This window comes from Rhodnius prolixus, unplaced genomic scaffold, assembly GCF_049639745.1.
Source record: "Rhodnius prolixus isolate KJV_2025 unplaced genomic scaffold, Rpr scaffold_10, whole genome shotgun sequence".
Classification (NCBI taxonomy): domain Eukaryota; kingdom Metazoa; phylum Arthropoda; class Insecta; order Hemiptera; family Reduviidae; genus Rhodnius; species Rhodnius prolixus.
In genome coordinates, this window is record NW_027411615.1 from 5155472 (window position 1) to 5173603 (window position 18132).

General features: G+C 30.9%; 1 protein-coding gene across 7 annotated transcripts in view; it reads left to right on the forward strand.

Annotated features, from left to right (window-relative positions):
* LOC141456792 (furin-like protease 1) overlaps positions 1-18132 on the forward strand; it is a 749499-nt gene that overhangs the window by 730162 nt on the left and 1205 nt on the right. For 6 of the 7 annotated variants that reach the window (XM_074133067.1, XM_074133070.1, XM_074133069.1 and 3 more), the window contains 6 exons: positions 731-938; positions 1142-1259; positions 1447-1528; positions 1606-1816; positions 3214-3753; positions 5572-5910. In XM_074133067.1, the coding sequence (XP_073989168.1) occupies positions 731-938; positions 1142-1259; positions 1447-1528; positions 1606-1816; positions 3214-3753; positions 5572-5910 (1498 nt within the window). The remainder of the gene's footprint in view (positions 1-730; positions 939-1141; positions 1260-1446; positions 1529-1605; positions 1817-3213; positions 3754-5571; positions 5911-18132) is intronic. The other variant, XM_074133073.1, reaches the window with a different exon arrangement.

An 18132-nucleotide genomic window follows, 5' to 3' on the forward strand; every position in this document is an offset into this window, starting at 1 on the left:
TTTCAAAATTGGTAATTTAGTCTTGCTTCTTATGTGCTAATGTAGGCAGTTCCCACAGAATCTGATTTCCTTTTAAAAATGTTAAATTAAAAAGTGATTTTCTAACAGCTACGTCTTGACTAAATTTTAAGCTGCAAATTCAACATTTTTCTGTGATTAGTATTTGGTACAGATAGGTGGCTTATCGTGATGTACAAGTACTTATACACATCCGTGACTCTCTACAATACATTAGTGTGCCCTTTATTCTGCCTTAAGTCTCCTTCAAACATCCCCCATCAGGGGAGTTATCTTTTAATTTCTTGGACCCTGCAAAGCAGCTGCATCCGCGACGTCCTATCCTCCCACCTTGCTTGTCTCTCTGTCCCCACTGCCCTCATTTTCATCTAGCTTGATTTCTTGGGCAATGCCTACATCCCATTATAAAGACTATGAAATTATCTAGCTCTTGTTTACTCCATTAATCCTTTAATTTGATTGGTCATATATTTTCCGAAGAATATTTATTTCTTTTTTAAACTTACTATGCAAAGTTAGTGTAAATTCTAAGCTGTCCTTACAACATTTTTCTGTTACTGGTATGGAGAGGATGTACCTAGGTCTTCTACAATAATAACTTTAAAGCGAAATATAGGGTTCTGAGTTAAAGTTAAGAAGTTATTCAGTCATAGAAATTTTTCTATTTATTAACTATAACGTTTAAAGAAATGCGAACGTTTTATGCGAACAGATAGTGACAACAGATTTACATCATCAATGTACCAGCACCCACACAGGGACATCGGCGTCGGCTCCTTTAGCTGCCGGTATTTGCGCATTGGCCTTAGAAGCTAACACTCAGTTGACATGGAGAGATATGCAACATATCGTCGTGGCTACAGCCAAACCGGCTAATTTGCGGGCACCTGATTGGACTACAAATGGTGTTGGAAGAAATGGTAGGATATGAGTAAATTAAAAGTTAATTTAATTGATGAATAAATTATCTCTTTGTCACGTTTGTTTTGTCAACAGTTAATTGCAAAAAAGATATTTATTAATTAGAACCTTACTAGACGAATTACCTCAGAATTGTACTGGACATGACAAAATGTTCTTGATAAAATAATGAAAAGCTTAATTATTGATAAATTGTTAACAGTGAGCCATTCTTTTGGATATGGTTTAATGGATGCAGCAGCAATGGTTCAATTAGCGCGTAATTGGCCAACAGTTCCTCAGCAGCACAAATGTGAAGTTTCAGCTCCACATATTGATAAGTGAGTTTTTTCTTCTACTTCTGCCCTTCTTCTTCTACTTTCTCTTCTTCACAGATTAGGATATTATCTATTTACATTTTTATATTTACATTTAACAGCAGGAACCGCCTACCTCTTTGCTATGTATCTTGTCTTCAGTTGTTTTTACATTAATTATTGCATTGATAAATTGATTTTATTATTTCAGAGTAATACCTGCAAAGAGTCATGTATCTCTAAGTCTTAATGTCAAAGAATGTGCTGGGGTAAACTATCTGGAACATGTGCAGGTTAGTAGGTTTCTTTAAAAAAAATTGTGCAATTAATTTTTTTTTATTTTGTCTCCCTAATATTTAAATTTTATTAGGCAAAAATTTCATTGTTGTCACAAAGACGAGGTGATATTGAAATCCAGTTGACATCACCAGCCGGAACAAAAACTACATTGCTGGCTAGGCGTCCACATGATATATCCAGATCAGGGTTTAGATCGTGGCCATTTATGTCTGTACACACTTGGGGCGAAAATCCAATCGGAGTGTGGACGTTAGAAATACACAATGAAGCTCGATTTTTAGGTAAGTTATTTGAATGAAACTTTTTCTAAATGAGTAACTTTAAATAACTTTATAATCAGTCATTTGTTAAGTACATAATATAAAGAAAACAATATAGTGTAATCCTGATGGGACAAAGAATGTCATCATTGCTTAAAAATATTGAAATAATAAAGTTTTTTTTGGATTAATAATGTTTCTCCAAAAATTAGCAAAGTCTAGGGGTCGGCAACGCCTCTGGGATGAATTTTTATCGAACTTTATAAAAACTCAAATTATAAAATCCAAAGCAACTGTTAGTTCGTTTTCCAGACAATGGAACACACCCGGGTGCAAAGAGAGCGGGTGCTCTCTTTCAGTGGAGTTTGCTACCTATTCAAGATCTACATGCAGATTTCACGGTTGTTTTAAGTGTATCGAAATCATTTTAACCAATTAGAGTTTATAAGAACAATGCGTTATTCTTCTTACGTTCAAAAATGGTCTGTACACTCCCTCGTTAGGCTTACCCCATAAAACCTAGAGCAGGTTCTAGCATGTCACCAAGAACAGCTTTAAAAAAATTTAGGTCCTTTTTTTCTCAAATGTTTCTCTTCGTGGCTAAAAGGATGGCCTAATTTGTTCTTTATGTTTGTTTATTTAGATTATCGAAATCCATTTTTCTTGGTGGTATATGGTTGAAGTCTGACGGTGAAAAGAAAATTAAACTTTGATTAAAACTTTTAAAGACATCAATTCGGTGTGCGCTGTACATGGGCGTATTTTAATGTTGGTGTATTTCGGGACAATGTTCTATTGAATTTTCTGACCGTTTAAAGTTTTGGCAAATTTTTATGGTGCTTTCTTTCAACTGATAATTTGCTAGTGCTACCGCTAGAAGTGCTGTAGCTAAGATGAGAGCACAGCAAGGAAGAAGTTTATTCATTGAGGAGTTAGCGGTTATTCAAAGTTTGAAGTCCTCACTTTTAAGAGGCAAGAAAGTTGCTGGCTCCTGATTTAAGTTATTTCATGAGTTTAGTAGAGGCGTAGATGATGTGGCAATTGAGATTTTAACTGAAAATGCTAAGTATACTTTGAATTTAAAGTTCAGTATCCAATTTCGTTTTGTAATCTTCAGCAATTATGTATTAAACATTTGAGAGATATATTATTTGGGAGGTATTTTCGTTTTTTGTTTTGTTCTGTCTTTGTTTGTAAAATCTTTCTCTATAACTTTTCATGGTTTATTAATTTATTTACACTTTGTAATTTTGCCACATCACTGGGATTTTTATCGATTTTCCAGCTTTTCGTACTAATTTTTGATTAAAACTGTGCATTTGTTATATATGCTGTATATATTCCTATTTTACTTAGTATAAATATTTAATAAATAATTTGGCGTTCACTGTAAAAACCAGAACAAAAACTGATTCTAGGAAGAGCCACACTACAGGAATGGGCGTTGATATTTTATGGAACAGAAATGCCTCCACCATCTTACAATAGCGCGTATATTCCACCAGTAATACCCCAACGTCCAGCATATCCAGTCAATCTACCACCTCAGCCAAAGAAAAATAAAGGTTCGCGTAAAAATAAGGCCGGTAGTGGACCAACAGTAAAACCGGGAAAATCCAGTAAAAATAAAAATGGACAGAATAGTGGTGCTTCCGTTGCTGCCACTGTTTTAGCACCAACTGTAGTTCGTAAGACGCCAAGGCCGTCGGTGATATCAGCTAGGCGGCCAACGGCTCCGCCGCCTCCTTTGGTAACACATTATGTGCCAACACATCCAGTTGGACTAACCATTTTACTCGCACCGCCACAACAACCATCCCAAACTACTGACCATTTTCCAGCGATATTCCAACAATATAGTAAAGTGCAACAGTTGTTTCCGTATTCAAAAATTAATGAATCCCCACTGAGGCCGTCGAGGAAAGGCCTAGAACAGAGTGATCTACAGAAAGAATCAGGCAAGCAGCTAATAATGTCTTCAAAGTATTTCTTAATTTTTAAGAACAAAATGAAAAATTCTTAATGTATCCAATATTCTAATTTCAGTAGAAAAATGGATTATTTTTTAATTTTCTTTAGCAAGTAGCATGTAGAGTTGGTTTTTATTTATTTATTATGTAAGCTTTAAAGTGAAACCAAATAAAAAATGCACAATTTTAAGATCTTTTATAGCATGTTTTTTTGTATTTTCTAATTTAATTTTTCTATTAGAATTAAAAGTAATAAACTTACCCAGACTTTAGTAACATCTTGATTGTTATAAATATTACTATTATTATTATTGTTATTGTATTTAAGGTGCGACAATATGTGAGGTTATTGGTGCTCGGAGCTTATTTCAGTGTACTGCCGGCCTCTGGACAGTGTTATCTCTTTACAGACAACGCTCTCCATTACCGGACAGTGAGCTGTAAGAAGTTCCTAGGAACAAACAAATCTAAGGGTCAACAGCTGGATTCGAACTCGTGATCTCCGCGTTGGAATCCAGTTTTTGCTAATCGCTCATCTGATCCCTTCCTTACTATAAATGTTATTATTTTTTTTATTTTAATGACCTTCTAAACGCTAAATGTTCTTCTTTTTATATTACGGAAATTCCACGCTCTAGCTTTGTAACTACGCCTTTGCAATCCTTACAAAGTGTTTTCTCAAGCATAAAATGCCAAAACAGCTCTTACAGTTTTCTTATTGTCTTGGAGTTCCACACAAGTCACCCAGGATGACAACTTAGCAGAGAACAGATACGCCAGCTGAAGATGACGTCTACGACTAGGGCCACCCTTTTAATTGAAAAAGTTCCTCATGTAAAATTAAAGATCAGTAATAAAGATTTAGTGAAGAAAATTGGTTAAAACTTCTACAAAAGAAATTTTTTGGCATTATTAAAAACAAAATTGAGCTAACCATGAAGTTTGCATACACCATCCATCTTATGGTCCAGAAGAACTTAGAACCATTATCTAACTGTTCAACTGTTGCTCAACAGATCAACAGATTCTTCTCCCCCCATCACCTCATTATGATTTCTGAGATAAAGGGTTCAGAAGAGCCAATATGTTTTCCGTTTCCTTAGCAAAACTGAGTATTTGCACAAAAGTGCAGTATTGCTTTCTCAGATTGTTTGCTTTGTTAAATTTGTATTTATTTACTTTTCTTTTATATATAATTTTGTTCGAAAAGTAGTTAAAATGCATGCTTGGAATACTTCGTGTGTGTGAGCTCATATTTTTTGTTTTAAATTGAACAGGATGTATTGTTTATAGAATGTAATTTATTTGCACATTTAAATTTCAGAACAAATGGAAACAAGAAGTAAATAGTAAGTCTAACTCTTAAGCGCTTACCGTTTTAATCATTTAATACACCAATTGAAAGTTAAATTCTAAAATTATTGATAAAAAATTATTTAAAAGCATTTTTGTTAAAAATAATAATACTATTAAGTTGTATTGTCTTTAATGATAAGAGCCGGATAAAGATTTGATTTATAAATGAAAAAAAAAAGTTGACTAACTCTCTGTAGTTGTAAATTTATATTTAGAGCTGAATGACTTTACCTAAAAGATGCACTTTTTTCTTTGGCGGAAGGAATCTAAGATTTCTGGAAGCCTTTAAAACTATACTTGTATTTTAGAGATAGCTCCATGAGAAAGCACCGAACAATAAACGTTTAATTTACTTATTTCTTCATAAGTTAGTGCATAATTCAATTTCGAAATCATGTTTTTCTGTAAAATTAGAATGATATCTTAATTAATTATTTATAACATTTTCAGCTCAACTATCCGACTGGAACCTAATATTCTACGGAACTGAAACAGCACCAGGAACAGACCTAGATGGATTCAGTAGCAGTAAAAAGAAGGGCGATGTATTAGCCAGCCCCGTTTCAGGACCAGTAGATAATAATGTGGAAACCAGTCGTGGTTTTACAGGCCAAGGTAGTCCTGTTAGTAGTGGAAGTGGTGAAGATTCCAGTCCACCAGGATGGCCAGATCTAGCCCAGCGTACATCATCGCAGCAAAGTCTAGAAGGTCTTGGCATCGGCCATGGAGATATGGATCTTGTGCCAATATCGTCAACAGCTTGTCGAGTTACTTCGAGAGCATGTCTAGGTTGGTCTGTAGTTATAACAATTATATTATTAACATTGACGGATAACATACGTGTTCACGGTGATCATACTGCAACCACCATTACATTATCTTGTCGAACCTAGTGAATATTTGTACTTTGTGAATCCCAATGTTTTTATATGTATAAATATATATATACGTACATATTTGTGCTATGTGATAAAAAAAAATATATGTGTAAATTTGGTTTTATGCGGTGAAATGCACAAAATGAATAAACGATACGTAGAGATAGATTATGAGAAGATCAGAAAATAAAATTTGCTGTGGTGTTTTACGATTAGTCGCGGATATCGTCATAAACAAAATTTTGTTAGTTGAAATAAGTACTTGAGTACATGTGTGTAATCAAAAACTTGAAGTTATTTTCATTTTTATTTATTATTTTAATTAAATTAACATAAAATTGCCTTCCCAAAATAAGAGACAGATTTTAAATTTAATATTTCTTAATCTGTACTTAATTTTTTTTAAATTAGCATTTTTTTAAATTTTAATTTCAATACTTTTGGGATAGTCCTTTAATCTCGCATGAAAATTCAGCATTCGTTTCTTGTAGACGCACATTTTTAATCTATTGATAACAGTAAATATTGAAACCTGCCTTGGAAATGAACTTATCTTTATTAATTCCAGAGAATAATTTGCATCTCCGATTAATATTAACAGCATATAAAATATATGCATAATATATATTTTCCATACATTCAGAGTAAATGGAATTTTCCTTCTTTAGGGAGGTTCAAGACTTACAAGCTCACCAGCAGATTTCATTTCTTTTCGAGATCTAGCAAAAGTTTATACTTTGCAAGTGAGTTGTACGTATGCATATCCACCGTTATTCGAAAACGAAAATTTTCTGAGAAAGAGATTGCCGAAATCAAGGTTTTGGCCAAAATCAATCAAAACTGAAGTACCAATTTTCTGAATAGATTTTTTATCTATTTTTTCTGTTTTAGTAAATTCCAATACTTGGTTTAAACAAGTGTATTTACACTGCATAAATTTTGCCTCATACACCGATCACTTTTCTTAGAATTATTTTTTTCAGGAAGTTTTAAGCGAGATTTTTAGGGAAGTTTAGATCCTCTGTAAGGTAACTTTTAGGAAATTGTGTGAGTCTCGTTTAATATTTAAATTTATCAATTTATTGGCAAAATTTCAAGATGGAAGAATTGTTAGTTCAAGTGGAAGTATACAGAAGTTACTTTAAGTTTTTGTTGTTCTTTTCTAGCCGCTAAAGGGTTTTAAAGGCTAAAAAGTTGAACATTGACTTGTCTAACACTTTGATTTTAATCTTTTTTCGCTGAGAATATTGATTTTATTACGGTTTCGTGAAAGCAATAACACCGTACTTCCTTTTACACAATTCTTTTATTATAGTTGGGTATTGGTGTAAGTAAGTATTTGGTAACATGATTGGTTGGGATACCAGGGAATTACACAAAGAAGGTTGCTAGAGAAATGGTAAAATTACTCTAAGGAGATGTTAGATTTATATATTATATCCTAAAGAAGTATTGCGAAACTAAAATGTTCTAAGGAATTAATGAAGTTCAATGAAATCTGCAATTATGGTTCTATACTTACAATAAAAGTGATATATATTTGTCAGTGATGAATTGTCACTTGTAATATTCAAGAATAAGAAGCTTTTTAATTACCGTTTTATGGCGACACAAACAGCAAAAAAAAATTGGGAATGGCAAAATAGTTAAAGTGGATGAAGATGGCTTAACAAATAGAAAGTCGCCAAAGACTTGAAAATATTATCATTTATTTTATTTTGATTATAAGAACCAAAGTATATACATACATATATAAAGAATGAAAGAAAGAAATAAAAAAAATAAAAGCATGTTTCATATGTATATAAAGAAAAAGAACATTTTCATTAAAATAAAGCGAATGTTAATTCAAAAGTAATGTAAAAAAAATATAAAATAATCTAAATGATACATACGCAATTATGATCGTAAGTAAGAAATATAAATATATATAAATATTGAGCAAATGTTTTATGATTTTATAATAATTGTAATTAAATGTATAGTGAACTGTGTGAATGTGTTAAAAAACTAAACAATGAGACAGAGCGAGGAGCTCTAAATTGGATCAATTACTTCTTATATTCATGTAAAAAAATATTAATATTTACAGTATTTAATCTTTACAGTATTTTGAGCAAAAAGAAGGAAAACAACTTTTTTGTTTTGTTTTTAGTAATGATGTACAAGTTTTTTATAATGTTTATTTTATAATTTATGAACAAACTTCAACTTTGCAAGTATATAGTATGAATTAACTTATCCGTGGTTGTTGTTTCAATAATATTGTGGTCCTTTTAATTTTTTGAGGGTTAGTTAACAATTTTTAAAGGATGCTGTACAGTTAATTAAAAAACAAACCACTTCAAATTAAATAAATAAAAAAAAATAATAACAAAATACAGTCATATTTGTAACCAATTTTAATAACTTGATAAATCCTCTTTAAAAATAAAAATTTTCTAATAAGCATTAACATTCACTTAAGCAGGATGAATTTAATAACAATTTCATTAACTCCTAGTGCAGGGGTTCCCAATAGATTATAAATGTGCAATATTTATGTGAAGGATACATAGATTAAAAAAAAGATTTTTTTTTCGGCAAATGACCGAGAAATTTCTTATTGGGGAAAAAATATGACTGCTTTACGTTTTGGTACATTCCAGGAATAGATTCTATTAAATGAAAGGAAAAAAAATTGAATAGAACGTTTTATTTGAAAGAAAGCCTCCTTACTAAATTTTGAAAGGAGGAATTGTTTAATTAGTTTAAAAAAGTTTAAACTTTTCAAAGTTTACTTATTCATCCAAGAGCGGTTCATTCCAATCGCGCGGATATTGGCCTCCTCCAGCAATAATCGCCAGTTTTCCCTGATTACTGTTGCCTTTTTCGTCAAGGGTCTAGAGCAGGGGTGAGCAACCTTTTTAATCAATGGGCCAATTTAAATTTAAATTTTTTTTGGCGGGCCGCACATAGATTAATCTCTTATTAATAATTTACGAAACTTTATTTATAATAAATATTAGAATAAAAAAATATAAAATTAAAAAAAAAAGTAATTAAGAAAAGAACAGAAAAACGAATTTACTTGAAATTTTTAATGAGAAATTTGGCACTGTTTTTTCGATACAAGCTGATCAATATTAGATCAAATTCAATTTTAGAAATGCTTGGCGGGCCGCGTGTTGCTCATCCTTAGTCTAGAGCCGCTCCAAATTTTATATTTTTTATATCCCCTCTTCGTTTTCAGCTTTCAGAGGCCTCATATAAAGGAAAGCTTCTTCTCTTCAAAACTTATGAGAGAACTTCTGAGTCATACTAAATTTAGATGTCTGATTCCAGTTTCCATAGTATTATTATGTATTGTATCAAATTTAACAAGGATTTTGTTCTGCTACTCGGAGAAGTCAAGTTGAGAGCGTGTCTTTGCATCAATTCAAGGTCTGGACGATCTGAAAGACATTTTCCTTCTACGAATGTTCCCTGAGTAATCTTAGATAACATCTAATAAGTTCGGCTAGATTAGCTGAAGAAGAGCTCTCTCTTCTAAAGCTGTTATTGGCTGATCACTTGATATTTTTCTGTGACATCTTCCTGGCCCGTGGTTTTCGATTTTCCTCATTGTCCTATTTTTCACATTCTCTATAACAGTGATTAAGTTCAGTTAGATTGAATATGTCTGTATTTTGTCTTAAAAGGATTTATCGTGGGTTGAATTTCTCATTAGATAGATATTAAGGGAGATATTAATAATGATAGAGCGGGTTCTTTTTGTAAGATTGAGGCGGTAACGGAAGAAATATCCTCTTTTCTTATGTAAGTTTGCTTAGGATGCAGATGGTATTAGGTTCACGACCGAATAGAGTTTCTGTCGCAAGAGTTCTTCTTGTGATCATTAATTTAAGATTATTTTTCTTGAGTAGAACAGAGTATGCATAAACCGTGACCCTATTCGGAATGAATATTCTGATTTCCTCTTTGCTAGTCGTATTTATTTTACTGGGCTTCTTTACACACGTTGATCGACCTGAATACCGAAGATATCTTTAATTAAAAAAAGGCTCTAAACAAATCTTAACGATCTAATTACCAACGCAGTAGTAGAGATTCATGATGCAATGAAAATAAATAGTAAAATTTTTGCGTTTTGTATGTTGGAACTAATTGCTTTCAGTCCAAATATTTTATTTTTAATATTTTTGTGCTAAAACTTGTATTTTTCCAAATATTGGTGCAATCTCTTCTATGGTTGCACATTTTTATGAAATTCTTTCTTTTTTGGTCGAAGGAAAACATCCTTGAATTTACTGTCAACCCTCAAAAATCCTCTCTCTCCTATTCATAGAGATTGTTGAAACCAAATTTTGGAGTAAAAGTGGATGTACCTAAAAAGATTTGGGAACCCTTACTTAAATAAATCTATATATTTTTACTTAATTTATTTTATTTTTTTATTTATTTATTTTTTTAAAATTCTCCTATGTAAATTTGTTTGTTCTATTAATAAACAAAATTTAATAATAAGAAACTCTTTTTTTTAATTGAAATAAAGAAAAATAGTTATGAAAAGATTTGGAAAAAATTAAAATAAAAGACGAAACATATTTGGCTTTAATATAGGCGACTGTTGCAAGTGCAATTAATTATTTAAGTATTTAAAGAAAAATACAAAATATTTGTCGTGTTCCAATTATGGCGGGGAATTAATTTATTTCTTAATACAAGTAAACAATAAATTAAAAAAAAAATATGCGAGAGTTTGTCAATGTTAAAAGAAACGTATGTCATCAGTATTATTAATGTATTTGGTAGTGTGGTAAATATGATTGTTATAAATGTGTGATACCTTTTTTCTTTTTTTTTTTCTCATGTTAGGCCTCCATCCAAGGTGTTCCAAAATGCTCAAATTTGTAAACTATTGCTACTTGCTAAAAATAAATAATTCAATCAAAGAAAAAAAAAAGTATAAAAAATTTAAAAAGCAAACTTGAAGGCAAGCAAAATATGCCACAAAGTTTTCGCTGTTTATTTTTAAAAACTTTGTTTTTAACAGGTTTCCAATTATTAACCATTTTTTGATTATACTAAAAAAAAAATTCCTATTTTAAGTTTATATATATTCTATCGTATTGTGTTCTGCTTTGAGATCCTCATTTTCTTGGATACCACAACTGTTAAATCAGGTTTTTCCGTTGAAAGTTTTCTTCATGATAATATCATGTCTAATACTATCTACTCTAAACTGGAGAGAACCTAATAAAGGAAAAATATATAATTATCATTACATAAAAATATAATTGTCATAACTTTCTCGAATCATAGAAAACCCACATTCCCCAAAAAAACTTGAATCAACTATTGGAAATTACTGATAAATAATGAGTGCATTCTTTAAGCATCTATAAAAAGAGAATAATCAATCTTTATTGTGATAAGATCAATTAAGAGGGGCATGATAATTAGCTCAACGCAAAAAGTGAAATGAGGGTTTTGAGTGAAACTGGATTTTGCGAAGAGTAGTCAGCAGAATAATTAAATAAGTTAATATGCAGTTGCTAAGTACTTTATAGCTGTTGATAGATTATTTTGATCAAATGAATCTATAAGATTTGTTCAAGTAACAGTGGGAAAGATTGATATCAGACATTGGGAACGGTTCACTGTAGTGCAGTTTGCTGTCGAGAGTATAACTTCACAGTTAACTCAGTTTACACTGTAAGAATGATTTTTGTACAGTAAGAAGTGTGAAATAATTGGTGGGCAGAAGTGTCCGTATTTTTTATTTTTCATGATGTTCTTTAAATATCATTTCCACGGATACACACAAAAAAAAAGTAAGATAAAATATAAATGAATAATGAGTAGGTCATGTCGTATAGGTTTAGTATTTGGCAACCATAATTTTACTGTCACTTTTTACGAACAAGTATTTGAAATAAGCTCCGATATCGCTGGAGAGGATTTTTGTGGCCATATCTCGTTAGCCTTTAAGTTGTTATTTGAAAACCAACTGGTTCTTTAAAATTTGTTTTGTCATGATTTTTTCCGGATGTTGCCTAATAATAATGTGTAAAAAAAAAGAAAAAAAAATTCAAATTAATATAGTTTACAAAAAATATAATCTTTTCAGAAGGAAGTAAATTTCAAAGAAAAGTCAATTGATAACCTTTTGAAAAATAAAAAGAAGTAAAAAGAAAATTTTATTCATATACTGGACATTCTTTATGTATTATGTGTAAAATTATAATTGTTACATCAAACATTTTTTACTCTAAACCATATTATAATAAATTATGTCTGGGAATTTAATTTTATTACGCACCATATACTCTTTCAAATAATTATTTCGATTCATTTTATATTAAATTTATTAATTTTTGTTTGATCTTTATCCTTGAGTGAAAATTTTCCTGTTTTACAGTGGAAGTTATTGAAATGTTGAGAATGAATTGAAAAACAAATAAATATGCGACTCATCATCAAGAAAAATTTAGATTTTATTCATGAAATATTTCCACATCTACGATGTTATGATCCTTTGATCAATTTCACTTCCCTTCACTTTGACATTTCTTGGGCTTTGCTTTATTTACAGTTTATTTTCTTTAATTATATAGTCGCTTTAAGAATTAATAAAAATAATAACTTCTTTTATCTCCTCTAAAATGTAGATCTTTTTTTTTCTAAATAGTGAGAATCTATCGGGTTCACAGTTTGGCCGATGTGTATTTTTAAATCTTAACTTTGCAATGGTATTACATTAGACCCTATTTGATTATTTCCATTTCAATTATTTTACTTTTTCTTGATGTACAAGCTGAGAATAGAGGCTACTCTTTACTCACACAGAATCCTCTGCGATCTAGTTCGCTTGGGCTTGAAGGTAGTTCCATCATACTAATCTGTGCCCGATTATTTAAGAATGGATTCGCGCTTTTGGTGAGTGTGTTTCGAATGAATAGAATGCACAAGATTTTGTTTGTATTTTTGCTAAACTTTTACTTAGTGGAAAGAATTGAGTAAAAGATACACAATACATTGTCTTACTTCAAACATACTGTTCTATTTCAACCACTAGTATACTAGAATAATTTGATTATGTTAATAATTAATTAACTTTGGTTGTCCCTTATTGGTGAAGTAATGATTGCTGAAGTAGCAACACAATGTTTGTACTTTACACGAAGTTTCATAAACACGTAATTGTATGATTAGAAAATGTACTAAATTAAACAAATTCATGGCGTGATATTTAAGCGCAAGTGTGGAGCAACAAATGCTCACATTTAATACCGAACTAGACACAAATCTAAAGGAACACTGTTTCCCACATTCATGAAATCCATCATCCATTCTAAACTACCAGGTACTAACATAAATTATCCAAATTGGAAAAGTGCCCAAGGCTAAAATACATATTTAAAAACAGAAAATAGGACGAAAACTCAAATTCGATTGAGCCAACCAAGTATTTATTGACACTTCAATTACCTAAGTTAAAAAAACAAAAACAAAACATATTAAATAATCAAAAGTAAATTATAATTTTTTTTGTTTTCTTTTTGTGGCATTGGCTTCCGCCATACAGCCAGCATCGTCTAGAATATCACTCACTCTCCATTCTTACTTATAAATACATTAGCTTCACACATTCATCCCTCTACTATATCCAACTATTTACATATACTACAACTAATGGATGGATCAGTACTCTATATTCCTGCCATCCTTATAGCTTAACCAAAATTAAAATCACGTAATCCTTCTGTAATCATTTTCTTGCATTCATTCTATAACTTTTAAATACATTCATATTTCATTGCTAGTTCTGCTATAGACTTAAGTACGTATATGTTTGTGGAGAATATTATGTCTTCGTAGCGAAATGGTGCATCTAAATACCTGTATATGTCGTCAAACATTCGTTTCCTTTCTACCACATAACGTGAACATATCATTATATTATATGATTTAATCCTCCTCCTCATTGCAATCTACGCAAAGGGAAGTGGACCTTAAAATATTCTTTTTTGTTTCTTTTAAATTCGTTATTGACTAAACATGTTCAATGTTTGGCTTGAAAAGGACTTATTATAAATCTCTAAAGTTCACGGTGGTCTTACTACAGATTAAGAAGCCTCCATTATTAAGCCACTAGGTTGCATAAAAACTGGTGGTGACAAATTTACAATAGGTCCTCTAAATAAGTCTGGATGATTTTAGTTGTTAATTCTTCTAGATTTATATGGACTTTATTCTTTTCTCCCAGAGTGGCTCCTTCGGGACTCATCTGTGTCACTCATCGGGTAGTTTCTCTCCTCCTGTTCTCTATGCCTCACATCATATTTACTTGTGAATTTCTAAATATAGCAATAAAAAATTTAAAAAAACGAAAAATATCTAATGCTCGATACGCTCTTGTGAGGATGTGATTTCTTCAGCAATCGTCGCCACTTATTCTTCTCTTACTCTCTTAATCTCTTCACCGCTATTCGTCTCATGTTCTCCTCCACATCGTCTAACCACCTCAACAGGAGCTTTCTAGGATGGCAAACTTCTCCTGGTCTACCACAACATGTGGAACCTCTTTGCTTCAATCCTTTCCACACATCCCACTCACCAAGTCTATTATCTTTTATGAATGTTATTAGGCCCCAACACTTTTGTACTGAATCTCTGGGACCATAAATTTTTCTCAACTCTTTCATATATATTAGTTTAAAAAGTAAAAGAAGTTGATTATTTTTTGTTTATTACATTTTATTACTCCATTCTTCAAAATAATATCTTTAAATGAATTTTTGTTTTAAGTATTTTGGCACATTTTTTTAACGCTTTACACATCATGTGATTGTTTATACTTACTGTAAGAGAAGCTAGTTGTTCAAATAAAACAAAAAAAAAAGAAGTTATATTAACAATTGATAAGTTTGGTTGGTTGAGTTTTGGCACACAGGTGGAGGTTGTGATGAGGGCATGCAATAAGCATCACTGACTACTAGGGGATGCTGCATCATTCCAGAGAAACAGAGCCTTCGGGGTGAGTCAATACCCCCTTTCAGATTTGTTTTTTTTCTTTCTATTTTTTCCGTTTCCTCTTTTCTCTTTCTTAAGTCTATTTTTTGTTTTCATCTTTCATTTCATTTTTTAATTTAACTTTTTTTCCATTCTTTAGTTTATATTTGTTAATTTTGCATGCAGTTAGCAATTAATACTAATTCATTTTTTTATGTTTTTGTTTTTAATTTTTAACATTGCTTAGATGTTTAGCAATTTGCCTAAAATAACAATGTTGTTTGTTATCAATTTTTTATTTATTAAAATAAAATGGCGCTTTCTATATTATTTTTATATTTGTTCATGTGCATGTATTTACATTTCATTACTGTAACTTTTATCACTGTAAAAAAAAAACTCGTCTTCAGGCCGATTTATCCAATGTTTTCAGAAAGTTTATTTTATCTCTTAGTGCTTGGATTTTAGAATTATCATTTGGAGCTAACTACTAGAAATAAAAAAGAAAGAAAAAGCTGATTCTTTTAAGAAATAACAATAAGATTTCAGTAATTTACATCACCTAAAATTATCTTTTTCCTTTTAGACAAACTTAATGAATTGAAAAATATAAATTAGTATTTTCATTATCTAAGGAGACGTATTTTTATATTAAAAAAAAAAAGAACAATCTATTTGTTTTCTAAAAATCTTCTTTGGGTCATTTTCAAAACTAAAAAAACATTGAAACTACATGAGAATAATTAAAAATAAAGTATTATTATGAGAATAATTTAAAATTATTTTATGCTAAATTAGGTAAAGTTAGTTTTTCCAGCTTTGAAAATGGTCCGAAGAAGAGTACTGAAAGTAAAGAACTGGAAGATATATCAGAAATATACTTTTTACGTCTATTTTTTAGAGTGTTTTTCTTATTAAAAGTTTATCTTATTTAATTTCTTATTTATTTTTAATTTATTGAAATTTATATTGAATATATGGATTTTTCGTATCTTTAGTGAAGAATATATGCAATTCAGAAAAATTTTCCCATGAAAGTTATTGCGTAAATATGATGCCGTGGGGTCGTCCAGAAGGTCTATACCTAAGCGGCCTAATAACTTGTGGTAAAATAAAACCCACTAATGAAAGCTTCTCCTCGGTTCCTGTCTGTATAATTATATTTGAAATCTGATGTAGGTCTTCTGCGTAACAAATGAAGGCACAAGTTTTTCTGCTCCAAAGAGCCGAACTAAAGATTCAGCATCAGTTTTCTATTCTTCATGATTAAAACTTACCCAGACCAAGTATGGTCCTTGCATGTGCTTCCACAGTCTGCAGAAGGGTAGCCTGCCGTCTTGTTGGAATAGTTCCTTAGCAACGGTAGACGAGTAGCTAGCTATTAATGAATTTACGTCTGCTTCTGACCTGAGTTTTCCACTCTTCACTCCTGTGAGTTGCCTGCCTTAAGAGCATTTTCATCTAGTTCTCAGATTCCAAATGTTAGGGCAACGAGCACCTGTTAAAGGCTCACAAATTTTTATTGAAAAATCCATTTTTTGTTTTCATTGACACTTAACTCCACAGTTAATAATTCGCATTATCAACTTATTTATACATTAGAGGCGATTTTCGCATGGAAAGTGTAAATTTTGTTTGAAATAGGTATTTTGTGTGCATGATTTCATGTTTTTTGTTTGTTTTTTAAGTTTGTCCTGAAATGTAAATGTTACATTTGTGTTTTTTAAATTGTATTTTGTGCACGTTCGAAAACCAATCAATGCTTTACACACTTTCGTTGTTGGACAATTTATTTTCTCCTTACCTTTTAATATAATATAAAAATTATTTCTTAAACATCTCTGAAATACTAAAAACTAAACTAAATAATATCCTTTAAAACATTTTTGACCCCTGTATTTAAACTAAAAATATTACTTTTAAGTTAATAACATTTTATCAACTGTCTGTAAAAATGAACTGTAATTAGAACGTGTTTTAATTTATTCACTTCAAGCAATTAGTATTACTTAAAAAGACAATGAAGTCATGTAGAATAAAAAAAATGTGGACTCAACATTAGTTTGCACAATATATTTTATATCAAGTGTTATGGTCGATATGTAATACACCAAGTATGGAAGAACGAAGACTTTTTTTTTCTACCATGGAGAATGATGTGAAGAAGAAAATAATACTTTTTACATCTTATTAATTCTATTTACGTTTAATATAATAACACCTAAATGATGTTGTAATTGATACAGTTTGTAATTTGTTATATTTATTATTATTTGTCTCAGTGTTTCAGTTTCATTTAAGAAATCTAAAACATCGTGATAAGAACATTAAAGGTTCGAATGAAATTTTACAAATTCATCAAATTTCTTATCTTTTTAAATAGTTTTCTATTTTCATCTTAGATCTGTTTAGAAAATCGTAAAAAATAAAGGATGAACATTCTTAAGTCACTCTCCATTTGAAAACTTTTATTCCTTGATGTAATAGTTAGAAAAAGATAATAAATGTAGTATTAGATTGATTATTTACAGAGCAGCCTCTTGTTTAAGATAAGTTGACAGCTATTTGCGAATGAAGCACTTTTTTCTTTGTTTTTTTAAATAAAGTTCTAATTAATGCAATAAAGATATAAATTTGAAACGAAAGTCTCTCAGAAAAAAAAAAAATATTTATCGATATATTTTCTCCAGAATGTTGTCTTTCATTCTCAGTCATTTCATTTGACGATTCCTTTCTTGTTAATTTCAATTCTGTAAATATTTAAACTATTTAAGGGGAAAAGCTCCTGCTACTATGCCTCTGGTAATTCTGAGAGGTCCAGGATTTTCCCATCAGGCTTTTGTACATTGTCCCCTTTGTCCTTCAAGTGCTGCAGTTGTTTATGTTTATACTACCACATTTCCTTCCTCTTCTTTTACATTCTGCTCTTTAGAAAGCTTATGTCATAGGATTTTAAGATGGGATGGACTTTCGATATAGACAGGTAGCCTAATCAGTCTCGCGGCCTCTCACCGGGGTGGACTTCTAGGAAGAGTGCCGTTTGTCTTGACTAATAAAGGCTAGAGGAAATAGGTTGTAATTGCCTTTCCAGGGTAAACACTGCAATAGCCCCTCGGAACAGCCATTCGCCAGAGTC